Below are 14213 nucleotides of genomic sequence, written 5' to 3'. Positions count from 1 at the left end.
ATTAAACCACTGAGTCAGCATTTCAAATAGGCATGAAGAGGGTTTCTCCTACTGCTGTCCACAATATTAGGAGATCTAAAATAAATAGAAATGCAATAAGAATAGTTTGGGCTTAAAACAAGTTCCGTGCTTGTTCCTTAGAAGGGAGATTATTTTATTTAAATAGATTTTATTTCCTCATCCTCATTCCCTATCTAACCGCTGTCTCTTTTCAAACTCAGATCCAGCTTAATCCCACAGAGACAAGGGAAAAGAAAATCTTCAGCCTAAACCAAGAGAAAAATCACCAGAAGACAAATTTAAAAAAAAAAAAAAAAAAAAAAAAAAGAAAAGGACTGGTAACAAATAATGAAACAATGTTTCCACCTGGAGGTTTTTAGATGTCAACTACATTTTGTTGAAGATACTAGAAATTTGAAAGTCATAGATGCTACTATCAACTCCATGGAGTAAGCACAGTGTGTGAACATGACATACGTTGCATTAGTTAATAAAATATTTCACAAAGCTTGATTAAATAAGAAAAAAATCTTAGTCTTATATGTTGAAGTGTTTTGAAAGATAGGTAATGTTTTCAATTCACTCACAGCAAAAAAAAAAAATCACACTCACTAGTCCAATTTTTTCAAGAATGCACTTTAGCATTACTAAGCTAAAATAATGATATAAAAATAGAAACAAACTGTCCTCAGCTGTGGCAGATCTCATTATAACACACTATTGCTTATAATTTATAAAAGAAAGTTATTCCACATGCACTCAACTCCCCTTTATTAAGTGATCCTTTTCTCTTGCATCATCTTATTAGAGATACCTATTTTAAGAGGTAAGAGGTCGCTTGTAGCAGCAACGTGCAAGCACAGCACCACGCCGGGGTGCTAGAGGAATTTTTTCTCTCCTTTTTCCCCCTTCAACATAACTGCAGAGAAGAATAATCAACCATGGAAAGATGTGACTAGTTCAATGGGCATAAAGGAGACCCTGGCAATAAATTAGAATATTGCAGCCCTCTTTATGGGTTTCAGACACGCTTCCCAGCTGAAGCCACACATGAATTCTGAGCAGCCTGCTGGGTCAGGCTGGCTCTGGAGAGCACTGCGAGCCATTACCGTGCATCATCATCAGCTGGGCCTTAATGGGGAGCCTTGGCCACAAAGAAACACAGCTCCTGAAGCAGAACACCTACCACTAAGTTAACTCCAGCAACAGCAGAGCTTTTTGCTCTCCCAAATTCTCAGCTGTCTTTTCAGGTGGAGTGACTCTTACACAAGCAGCTATGCAAAGATCAGCCCCATCTGAAGCCATCAGACCCAAGTTGGAGCACAGGGTCCCCATTGTTTTTTTTAATGAAAGCTTATTCCTGGTTGTCTCGTTTGGGGCTGAGTCAAAAGTCATCGCTTCCTTTTCTATTTTCCTTCTGTGTGACATGGCAGAAAGACCCACGGGGCAGCGAACCACAGCCCTGTGCATACAAGCTGCTGTTTTGGCTGGACACATGACGTGTCATTCTGCGACCGGCTGGCTTAAAAAAACAAAAAGCAAGACCATGCAGTTGTTTATTTCCAGTTCTATTGCGCACTGAAAAAATGAAGCCATCATTCCCCGCCTCCATAATAACTCTTGGATTAATGAAGTTCCTCCCTGTCTACCCAGTGTGAAAAATAGCCCGATCCCCTATAAAACATTTTATACCTTTGACAAAACATTTTAAACATAGATCTTCTAAAGGCTCTAAAACAAACACAAACAACCCAAACTGCTTTGTGTGAGCTGTTATTTTCATTTTGTGGATTTTTAATGTGTATACTTGCAAAGAAAGCAAGGGTTAAAGATAGGAACCAAAACCAGGCAAAGTCCCACTTCCCAGCAGCAGCTTCTTCTGGTTTCTGATCAGAAGCTGGAGCTTAGAGGTGAAGTGGGACAGCCCAGGATGACGGGACATTGCAGTTGCGTGATGGTACCATCTGATGGTACCACTGAACACAATGGGACCACGGAGGGGCTGGTACCCGTTTCCACCCTGAGATGAATCTTTGGTCCCCACAGGACTGAGGAGCCTGTAACTGTAACTGACATTCCTAAAGCACAACAGGCTCCCAAGGATACTACTCAATGGCTTTGATTTTGTTCACAGGCTAACCACCACCATAGTGGGCAGCAGTAGGACTCTGAATTTAGCTCCAAAATATTTAGTCTTATTTTATCTTTTATAGGAGGTAAAACTCTAAGAGAAAGACAAACAACAAAGAGTCTACACCATGCATTTTCAGACAAGTAATAACCTTTGGTCAGCAGAAAGAAGGTCCTTCACCTTTTGCCTCTACTACCCCTTCATTCAACCACAAGATGCTGGAGAACATTTTCAGAGAGTATTTCAGTAACAGCACTTTCAAAAAAAAATAGAGGTAGCACAGGCAGTTTTCTGTACAACCCCCCCCCCCCCCTTTCACTAACATCACTCCTGCCCTTTGAAAAAATATGGAATCTCTTGAGTGCTTTCACATCTTTCAAGGGGTAAAAGTGCTAAAGAGCACGGCTGTATTTCAAACACAAACGCACAAATCAGTTCCTGACTGCCGAAGCTGTTCTGCTGGAAAAGGTAAAACCAGCTAGAAATGTCACTTAGTTACAGACACAATCTCACATCAAAGCAATAGGTGATGAGAGCCAGGAATGCTGTGGTCACCATTCACAATGTTTTACTAGTCTTCTTCCCTCCCGCAGAGGTCTCCATCCCTGCCGGACTTGGGAAGGGGTCCCGCTCTTGCATTTGCCACTTTTCCTGCATTTAATTTATTCATTCAAAACCCCCCTGGTGGTTAGAAACAGGAAATTAGAGAAAAGCACTAAATAATACTGGAAACCCAAAGTCCTTAAATTATTCACAGAATTCAAACAGTTTTTGAAGTACACCGTGGTGTTTCGATAGCCATGTAATTCAGTCTGACATCATAAGCTACAGCACTGCAATGCTAATTTGGGAGCTTATTACAGCTGTAAGAGGTTGATGCAGTCTTCATTTACATCTGCCTCTGGTCTGTCTTCTGAAAGGACTAAGGATCTGCTAAATTCTACATTCAAGGGGAGCATCAGCCCACCCAGAGGTGGCTAAGGAAACGTCACTAATCAAACAGGAGCAATGTTTCACTAGGCTCACTGCAAACTTCTTCATTTTCACACCCAACCCATGAAATACCACCCATGCTGCAAAATCCTGCCATGGCCTTTTGGTGAAAAATTCAGCATGTAATGCAAGAGTGGGAATTTATTTCCTGGGACTAAGATCTATCACCACGTTCTCCCTTTACGACAGTAATTTTAATTGTTAAACCTCCAGACCTCCGTGAGGGCTTTATTCCAGTTACATAAGTCGAAAGCCCAGGCTCCATCTAAAACCGGGAAGTTTCTCCACCCACTGTGTCCTCGTCTCCCTCCTCCACAGTTTGTCTGGGGAGGTGGAAGGAAGATACAAGTGTTCCTGTTCTATTTCCTTGAGGCATCAAATGAAGTTATATCTGTTTATCTCAAAAAATCTTAACACATCACCATCCACTCCAAGACCAGAGAAAGACAGGGCAACTGAGAAAATAAGAATCCAAATCTTCAGGGCCTTTTCCTTATTCAGGGTACATCAATGGGAATTTTGCTACTCATTTGACGGAGCAGGAGGATATCCATCCCAAGGGTTATCCTTGCGATTCCAACCTCTCACCAATTCCTCAGAAAGGAAGTAAGGAGAGTTTGGCACGTACTTTGTTAAATCACAGCTCTCAAGCTTGAAGTGTTAAGTCATGGTTAGTACAACTCAAAGCAGAAAACACTACACAACTTTGATGAAGACTTAAAGATACAAGAATAAGAGCTTGTGTTCAAGTGATTGAAGTGAAGTTACCAAGCTCCACATAAGCCAGGTACCACATTACTAACTCCCAGATTCAATCAAAATAGGGCAGGAATATTTAAATTGTAGTCTAAATTAGATCTGTAACAATCTTCACAGAAATAGGCAAGTCAAGTAGCAAAGTTATCTTTGGAAAAAATCTATTAGCGGTAATGGAATGATAATCCTCTTAGATTCATTGATGCTGACAGATTAAATACTTCAAATTCATCTTTTATTTTGTTAGTTCATTTGACACAAAATAAGTTCTACATTTTTAATATTATAGTGGGAGTAGAAGGAGTTTTGCTCTTACTGTGGCAAATTCCATATTAATAGAATGCCTCTGGGTATTGCAGAACTATAAACTCTGTTACCAGATGACAGCTGGAAAGGACTAACTTGCTTCCGCTTAACATACTACCACTATTGATTAGAAACTAAATTAATAGTACTGAATTTGCTTTCTATTTAGGAAGAGCCTAAAAAGCTGGACTGGTAACAAGAATGAATAAATGTGTTCTCCCTATAATAAAGTGTTAATTAATATAGGGTTACCTATCCTGCCAACCTTTTGTCTCTGGAGTCAGGCCGGAGCAGCCGGAAAGCTCCAAGTTATCCCACCTCCTCTGAGAGCAGCAGAACATTCCACAGAAATGGTCCCAGTCCCACAACTGCCAGAGACTCCCCAAACTCACCCACATCCTCCACTCCAACATCCTGGCTACCAGATCCCTCATCGTTCTAGTAACAGGGACTTCCTGGGATTTTATCCACAAGACCTTTCCCAAGGTTAGTTTCATATTTCTTATTCCAAACAGCCCACGTTCTTTACAGCCAAGTTAGAAGATACACAACAAAAAGTTCCAACTGAAAACTAGCATTATGTGTGCCAGCAGCAGTAAATACCATACAATACATCATCAGACGCAAATACCTCCTGAACTGGAAGCTGAAATTAATATTTCAAAGGGTAATGGCTTACCACAGATCTTTAGCGGTTTTAAATCTGGCCTAGAACACAGCTAACCTGGAGCATCTGTCACCATAAAAGTCACAGACACATCTGTTGAGCTGCAAATCAGATACGTTTTATATGAAAGGTTGAATTCAATTAATAGAGCAAATTTGTTTTTCTGTAATGCAATTTATTATTAGGAATGGTATAAGTATAGGAGCAATTTTGTGAATAACTGTTCAGAATTTGTACGAAATCTCCATGTTTGCTCTTTTTATGCTCATTGTCTGCCAGGATTCAAGCAATTCAATTTCACATGTAGAAACGCTCACAGAAGAAAAGTTTCAGATCCACAAAAACACCTTCTACTGAGGAAAAAAAACCCAAACCGTACATCCAACCAGAAGACAAGTAAAATAACACTTCTTTTAACCATTTACAGATGAGCAAACTCCACGGTATTTCCATTTCCCGTGCAGTGAATGAAAGAGCACCAAAACATGCACAGAACAAGATTCAAAATATTTTGGTTCATCTTTCCACAAAGAAGACTCTCATCAACCAGGAGCAGATTTTTTCAAAAAGCTTTTTGACTTTCAACACAACTTAGACTCTATCAAAGCATCTTAAATATTATTTTAATTCTCCATTAAGCATAAAGACAAAAAGCAGGTCTCCTGGGAAATGTCAGAAGCAATTTTTTAAGTTTTCCTATCGTTGTTCCTATTGCTTCTTTAGATCAGGCATGGATGTGAAGAAACAAGAATCAGTTCAGCTGCACTATTTCCATTCATTTTGACTACATTTTTTATGTCTAGACACATTCAATAAGCTTTATCTATAAATTAATGACACTCTTTTATTACAGCATTTCAAGTATTGAAGCATCTGTTGGACCTTCAAAGCACAGAAGCCACGTACAAATGACCCCCAAGCCCTGAGTGCACGGGTTCTGTGCACAGGGCAGGAAGAGTTAACTGTCACCACAAAGTCACTTTCTGCAAGGTCAAAGGTCAGCTCAGGAGCTGGGACTAAATGGCAGGTATGTCCTAGTCCTGTCCAAGCCTTCAACATCTCCATGCCCTTGTCCTGATGGTTACAGAACACGGAATGACTGGAATTATGCCGTGAAACAGCAGACTCCTAGAGCATGTATTTGGCAACTCAACTGGCCACCTCACAGGCCAGCTCCCCCTCAGATGGCAACCTAGTGACAGCCAGCAGCAGTTGGATGCAAAGTGGGTAATTAGCAGTAGGACTTCCCATTTTGCATGGCTTTTCCATCGGAATCATCCAGACCCAGGCTGCTTCTCCTCTCAGTTGCTTGAATAGGTTTGTGGCTTTTCAAAGCTCTTCAGAATGTTGTTATCTAGAAATTAAGCTCATTGCCTGCCTGTATTTGTCTCTTGCCATGACACATTAAGCAGAGGTTTCCAAAGAGATGTTCACAGTAGGAATTCCAGCACGTATGGTAACATTTTACCTTTTTTTTCAGTAGCAGGATAGCTGCATGCCGAGAATATGTTTACGTGCACGCCTGAAATCTCACACACATACTTTTGTCTAAGAAACCATGTTAATTTGTCATTGTTCTACCTCAACACAGACACACTATTGCACAAAGAATACCTTGTATAAACAAATTAATTAGATACCGCCCATTCATCCTCTTCAATAATCCAAAAGAAAGCTAATTGCTGAATAAATTCAAACCATGCTAAGCTTCCTAGAGGAAATATTTTTAATCTAAATGGAACTAAATGAACTCAGTGCATCAGGGCTTCACTGAGGTCTGTAACTATTTAAAATTCAAAAAAAGAAACAGGCAAAACCAAGACAAAAGTACCTACAGCAGTAGTCAGCAGAATATTCATCAGGGATCATCATGTTTTAGTGTAATTGCCCTTCTACACCCCCTGCATGGAAGTTCCTATGAAGCATTTGGCACTAAACGGTATCGGGTGAGTAACTGGACTTCACTGAGCAAGAGCCTGCAACAACAGCTTCTTTATTAATAACATTTTTGAAGGGTACTAAAAAAGGCCACAAAAGGGTGGGTGGGGAGGGGAAGATAGATGAAAACGACGTCGACCACAATTATGGAGGTAAACTACAAGGTTCATATGACGTAGGCATGTACATAGTGTTAGCGTCTCCTAATACCTACCTGCAAGATGCTCTAAGATGGTGCATAAAAAATTTCATACTCAAAAATACTCATGCTCTAAAGCTAAGGCCACATGATACAACCACGACTATTAAAGTTCTTTAAAAGTATAAATAGAACATGAAACGTTTTTCTATTTTATAGCAATGAATCTGACCATCTGCTTCAGTGCAACAGCAGCAGCATCTGAAAACAACTGAAACAGCAGCCTCTGGTGTTAAAATTCTGCTCTTTTTCTCAGACTCCACCTTTCACCAGAAAGCAGGACTAAAAACACAGAACAGATAAATCCAGTAGCCCTGAGGAATCCTTTGCACCATAAGTAATTTCCATCTTAGCATATTTCATACTATTTGTGTTTGCCTTCTGTAATTCACCGTGAAAATACCATCAGATTAGCTTCTATTCTGCCCTAGTGAAAATTCATCTTGATACAAAGTCCTCTTACTGTATGAAGATGGAAAATTTTTTTCACAGCGTGGAAAGCTCATTTCACCCCTCTACAGATCAAGCTTAATTCTCTACATCTGAAGAGACAGAAATTACACATCTCTTGAGCACATACATGAACAAGCACATGCATACGAAGCGTAAACCAAGAAAAACCACCCCTGCAATACACTATCTTAAAGGGCAGAATTATTCTGTCTTTCTAAACATGAAATATTTTCACAGAGGTGCACGCATGAGAAAGCAAGCACACGACAGGATCATACGTACAGCTCTTTGGATTTTTGTTTGAGTAATACAAGAAAAACTTCCTGCCATCCTCACGTGTAGCATTCCAGAAATTCAGTGTGCTCTCTGTGCAAAGCAGGAATATACTCAAGTATTATCAGAGTGCAAAACATGACAACTTCTGCATCATGCACCCAGTTTTTAAATATTGCTCTTTGAAGCCCCCAAATATCCTGTGGTTTTAGAGAAATCAGTGACTCTCTTTCAAAACCTTAGTTTCTCTACCCATGAAAACAAAAGCAACGCTACACCACACGCAAACTGAGCCTTTACCATTGGGATGGTCCAAGAAAGACGATAAACTATTTAGTAAACAAACCCACAAGTAGAGGAAGTTCACTTTCTGAGCAAAGTTAAATAATACAAACATTGACAGAGAAACCCACAGAAGACACTCCACACCCCAGGGAGAGGGGAAGGATGGCTCAAAGCAGAGAGCATCGTTTGTTATTTTAATGAATGCTTTCTCCTAACAAAACAAAAATACAACATTGTCTGAATGGACTGATTTGAACAAATCATACAAGAGATTCCTATAGCACCCATGTCTTGCCTTAATTTTTGTTTACTCCTGTATCGCTCATTAAGAATATTTCAAGTCTACACCTAGCTGAGGTATTAATAATGTGCATACTTTAAGATCAACTAAATCAATCTTCTGACACTCTGTGTATTCAATGGGGGCTGGCATATCAGAAAGATTTCAAATAGTATCTGTTGAATGTACTTAGAAATAATCAAATAGCTTTACTCTCAGCAGGGTGTCAGGAACAGAGAAAGAGAACTTGAGACAATCTAATAAAGCAACACAAATCACATACTTCCTTTTGGATGTAGAATTCGGGACAGCTAAAAAACCTCCCCACTCAGTTAATGCAGGGTAAACGCTGAAGCAGAGCTGGTCACAGCAAACCAACAACATTCCTCAAATAAAGCACCAGTGATAGCTCTTCCACAGCTCTGAGCTGGTGACAATGAAGTACTTTGCAAATATGGACAGAATTCCCACATACACAAATGAAATTCTAACCCACTTATAATGAAATAAATGGAGGCTCATCTAATTTGCACAAGGACATCATTAAATGCAAGACAAAAGGTACAGTCAGGACATAAATAACTTGCATACCAGTCCTGTCTTCACCACTAGATTTATTTCAGTATCAATAGAATTTGCTATTTTTACCTTTCTAAACCAAGCATTTTTCCTCCAAGAGCTCTGCTGCCCAGAGGCTGGTTTGTCTTCTTGGTTCCCAGATGCAGAATAATACTTTAAATATGCAGCTCTCTGGACCGCATGTTATCAGTGCTTTTTATGTTAAAAAAAAAATAATTAAAAACCCAAAACATTTCAGTCTGAAAGGAGGTATGTGCTTCAACAGCTCACTGTCCACAGACCCACCCGTGTTCCACTCTGTGGCTCAGCAGAGCCTTTTATCATAATAAAATCAGTAGCAATATGCAGTGGCCGCCAAGCTGTGCAGTAAGTGCCACGCTACTGGAAAAGGAAAATCCCTATACAATGCTTATTTAGAACAAAACGTACTCAGATCTATAACCAACACGTAACGCATAGCTTTAGGCTTTAATATCAAGATGCAGACGAACACTAATGTTCATGTTTTATGGACATCTTTATTCAGATACAGGCAACCCAAAATTAGCTTCAATGCATCCATGAGATAATAAATATTAGCGACCCCCTTCTCATTTTCAAATTACCACACTGTCTGTGCAACTTTTCCTGTAAAATAAAAGCCGAAAGCTACATATGTACATTCCTTCCAACAGATTTTAAATGTTCTGCCAAGGATATCTACAATCACTTCATTTTTCTTTAGTCCCCGTACAGAACAGAATCCTGGAATACAATCTGTTTCAGAGGCAGCTTTTAGACAACTTCATAAACTAAAATCTTAAAGCCCCATGGGTTGCTGACTGAGGTTAACTGCTTCAGCCAAAGCGACAAGTAAACACTATGCAACATCACAACTGAGAGACTACAGACACCAAACCGACAACAAAATATACTGGTCTTCCTCAGAATAATGTCCAAACCCAATTCTGCTCTAGTCTAGAACCTGAAATGTCCTGCGTGGCAGGTTTTTTATTCAGTAGTTGAAATTTGTTTCTTCAAAGCAAGAGAAGAGTCATCCTGTTCCGTGAAATTTCGGATGTTTCCTGGGCCCGATCCTGACCGTACTTCACACAGCGCAAGAACCGCCACGGAGTTCCACCAGATGGGTGAAACAAAGGGCAATAAGCACCTCACATCGCTGATTTAAATGCACGTGCCTTCCTTCACAGTCACAGCTGTTTCTTGATGAAAGAAATACTAGACTTCATTCTGTTCTCATCATTTATTTCACCATTCTGTGAAGTGGGTTGTTTTTTCTCAAAGAACCACCAAAAGGCTGTATTTTGGCCATTACACAAAAAGCTCTCAGATTTCCCTTGTGCTGGACCAGTCAATGGACTAGAATGAGAGAACACAGCAGATGAGAGGGCCAGTACAGGTCCTAGGAACCATGGCAAGATGTCACAACCTGCTGGCTACCTGCAGACGACCTCCTGTACAGAGACCAAAACCAATACAGCATATCCAAAAGGAATGGGAAGCACAGACACAGCAGGCGTGCAAAGAGAGCCCTCCACAGAGGGGCTGGCATTGAGACAGGGAGGGGAATCTTTGAGGAGCTAGAAAGTCTGATTGAGAGATTACTCCACTGTGTAAAAACAAGCCATTTGTATAGACTGTAAACACAGAAACTACATCTTATCAAGAGCAGGTACCTTCCTTCGAAAAGGACAACACTCAATTGCCCCCTGCCCCCTACTTCCAGGCACTTTCACTACTTTGAGAAGTGCAGACACACCAGCCAAGGTGTCAGAGATGCCGGGGGACAGGGAGCTGTTGACATCCTTTGGCTATGTGCCCTAAAGAGATTATTTCACTCAAGTGATTTACCAGGAAAAAGTTAAATCTCAAATCTGAGATCTGAGAATCTCAAATATACACCTTACACATACATGAAAAATCCACACACTCGTGTGTATGCACATCCAAGCTCAGGCACTTGTGCCGTTTGACAGGTGATTAGATTCTCATTGCCAGAAGAGGTCACTGAATCTCCCGAACCCCACCATTTTGGGCCAACCCGACGAGTCGCTATTTCTTGAAGGCGCTGTCCAAAGGCTGGATTCCCAAGGATGCTTCCGCACCCGACAGCCTAGAGCTCTCCCTGCCCATTAAACCGGCAGCCTCTCCGCTCCGGGGGCCCGAACTGCCGGTGCAACCACCGCAGCCCCACCGCGATGCTCCCCCCATCCCTCCCGCCCCTGCCCCAGACCCGCTCCGGCCGCGCCGTCCGGGGCCGCCGCCTCCCCGTCTCCCCTCGCTGGGGTTGGTATTTTGGGAGGGGTGCCCGCTGCCCGCCGTCCCTGCCCTTACGGTACTCAGGGAGACGCAGGGCGGTAACGGAGACGCGGCGCAACCGGTGGGACCCCCCCACCCCGCCCCGGGCGCGGCGCTGCCGCCACCGCAAACTTGCGGGGAGCGTGCGGGCAGCCCGGCCGGGGGGCGGCGGGGGCCGCTTACCTCGCAGGGCAGCCGTCCAGCCGCACAGCCCCAGCAGCAACAGCAGCAGCCGCCGCCTCCGGCGCAGGGGGCAGCCGCTCCGCGCAGCCCCGCCGCCCATCCTGTCCCCGCAACTCCCGCCGGCGGCGAAGGGACGCGCAGCTCCTCTCGCTCCCTCGGGAGTCGGGCTCCAGCCGGAGAATTCGGTGGGTTTGGGGTTGGTGGGGTTTTTTTTTTTCTCCCCTCTCCCTACCCTCCTCCTCTCCCCCCCGATGGGGGGAGGCGCCCCACGCCCGGCGGGGCGAGCCCAGGGCGGGCAGGGGCTGCGCAGATTCTGCGCCGGGTTCCGCGCTCCGCTCCGCGCTCCGGCCGCCGCCGACTAGCGAGCCGCCGCGCGCGCCCGCATCCCTAATGAGCCGCCCCTCCCCCGCAGCCAATTAGGCGCGCGCTGGGCGGGCTCTGCCGCGGGGCTGGGGTGCAGGGGGGGGGACGGGACACAGGGGGAGCGAGCAGCCCCCGGCACCCCCCGGCAGCACAAGGACCCCCCCGTCTCTCTCTTATTCTACCCTGTCTCTCGGATTTACAAATTTGGGCAAAAATCCCCTAAAAAAAAAAGAAGAGTACTCCCGTTAACAAGATGAGGGAAATACTACAGCAGCCAGCCCCCACCCCCAAAGCAAACACATTTTGTGCCATCTTTATTAATATCGCATCGCTCTGTGATCAAAAATTCTTTTTCTTGCCAGCAGTGTCACTGTTTCACTCTCCCTCCCCCCCCAATCGCACATATTTTTATTCCACACCTGAGGAGGCGGCAGGAGGCTCGGCCCAGCAGAGGGGGAGGCCAAAAAATCCCCCCTTTGCTGAAGCAAAACGGCTGCTGTTGTATCGGGGATACATTTGATCAATAAGAAATTGGAAAACAAAGGTGCCACTTAAGATGCAAAAGGAGGGACTTTTGGTCATAAAGAACCAATTCTTGTCACTCGTGGTAGCCAATACATGTCATTTTTGGGAATTTGTGTGCTTTTCTTTACCCTAGAGACCAGTGGGCAACAGGGAGAGGGAAGAAAAAGGTCACAGCAAAGCCTGGTGTGTCCGTGCTTCTAGGGGGTACAAAACCTGCAGTAATGGCACAGAAAGAGGTACTTCTTAAGTATCAAATCTCATTTTGTATCTCACCCCACGATTCCTACAACACTACAGACAAGAACAAATGCATGGCGTTTGTATCACTGTGACTGTAAGAGCATTATCCTTGTGGAAGTCAAACATCCTATATTCCTAGCCAAGATATTACTATGTTGCAAAAATGCGTGCAAAATACCCCTGTAATACTGTATTTGTTCTCAATTTCTTTTCCTTTGGAAATAAACTCCATTTTCTCCAGGTGCCAAGACCATAAGAGTCAGGATATTGGGTTTATTCCCATGCTTCCCACTTGTGCAATGGCACTAAGGTCACTCTACCCCCGTGTCACAAAATCTAAAGCATTCGCATCTCTCAAGTTTAAGGAGACTCAGTTACTACTTACAAAATGTTTTGGAGTCCCTGACTGATAAATTATTGAAAGATGCAGTAGGATTAGTTACATATACTTAAGAACAAGGCTTGTCAATTGGTCCTCCTGCAGGCTGGCTTTGTACTGTTTTCAGGAGGAAACAAATAATTAAAGCAAAAGGAACTTGTAAACAGAATTTTAAGAGGGGGAAAAAAAATCAATATTGGAGAGCATCACATCAGAAGATCTCTTATTCCCTTCCCATCATGTGTTTGCTAGACTTCAGCTCACAACGAAGAGGAGAGCTACAAAAGCAGAGAACAAATATATGAAAAATAAATTTTCTTCAACAGCCTTTTAGGGCATTCTCCATATTCAATGGGTTCAAAGGGAAAAAAGAACCTGACAAAAAAGCCCATACCACCAAGGAACAGAACTGTGAAGCCACACAGCAAAGTTTTTACATGTCAGAGCATCTGGCAAACTCCCTTTAAAGTCTTAGCATGGCAGCAGCACAGCCCTATTTTCTGTCCACGCATACAGCCACTTCTGCTTCAAGCCCAACTAACGATCTATTTTTGCCTATGCCAATGAGTCAGTGTTTGGTGCTTTAGATAAAAATATCAAGTTCTCTGTTTATAATGCAGTTATGATGGGCAAGGAGAGAGCAAAAGTAGAAAAAAAAGGCCAGCAGCTGGTAACTTCAATCAGTGCGCTTGGAAATATAAATAAGCAGAATATTCCAAAGCTAAAGGCACAGGACGGGGGACGCAGCGGTTTCTGAGCTGCTGAAATGCAGCTACAGCTGAAACTCTGTGTTCTTTAAGCACCGAGGCACACAGAGCCTTCCACAACAGGAAGGTACAGCACCTTCCACAAACACTCTCTGTACATGCTCTGGCCGCCCAACGTGCCGCTCTATGAAGGGAGGCTACACAGCATTTACACGGCATCCCAACAACAGGAACGTCACAGGGAAAGCGAGAATCCACCTTCAATATCAGGGTGTGAGCAAGAATGAAAGAGAAGGCAGGAATCCAGCCAAAGAGGATTAATGGCATTACTGGAGGAAAATGGAGAAAAACGAACGCAGAAGCTGAAAACGCGGCAAGGAAAGACAGTTGTTCTTCCTTAGCACTTCAGGGGTTAAACTTTGCAATGAGCAATATTTTGTTTTCTGACAGTCAATATTCCACATTTGGGATTCTAGATTTACTAGGAACTGGAAGTCTAAAGTTTGATGCAGCTGCTGAAAGAGAAATACTAAACAGAACACAAAGAAACGAAACAAACAAAACCAAAGCAACTTCCCCAAATACCTTGACGGTGCTGGGTGCAGAAAAGTGCCTCTGGGAGGGACAGACAATCTGTAACCAAAAGCGTCGACTGGAG

The 14213-nt window shown here is 43.1% G+C and overlaps 1 protein-coding gene across 1 annotated transcript in view; it reads right to left on the bottom strand.

Annotated features, from left to right (window-relative positions):
- Window positions 1-11670, bottom strand: part of LOC106897635 (netrin receptor UNC5D-like) — a 113853-nt gene extending 102183 nt beyond the window's left edge. The window contains exon 1 of the mRNA XM_014958399.1: window positions 11342-11670. Coding sequence (XP_014813885.1) covers window positions 11342-11441 — 100 coding nt within the window. The 5' untranslated portion in view covers window positions 11442-11670. The remainder of the gene's footprint in view (window positions 1-11341) is intronic.
- Between the last annotated feature and the right edge of the window lie 2543 nt (window positions 11671-14213).

The sequence above is a fragment of the Calidris pugnax genome, unplaced genomic scaffold (assembly GCF_001431845.1).
Source record: "Calidris pugnax isolate Ruff unplaced genomic scaffold, ASM143184v1 scaffold280, whole genome shotgun sequence".
Classification (NCBI taxonomy): Eukaryota; Metazoa; Chordata; class Aves; order Charadriiformes; family Scolopacidae; genus Calidris; species Calidris pugnax.
This window is presented reverse-complemented; position numbering and strand designations above follow the sequence as displayed.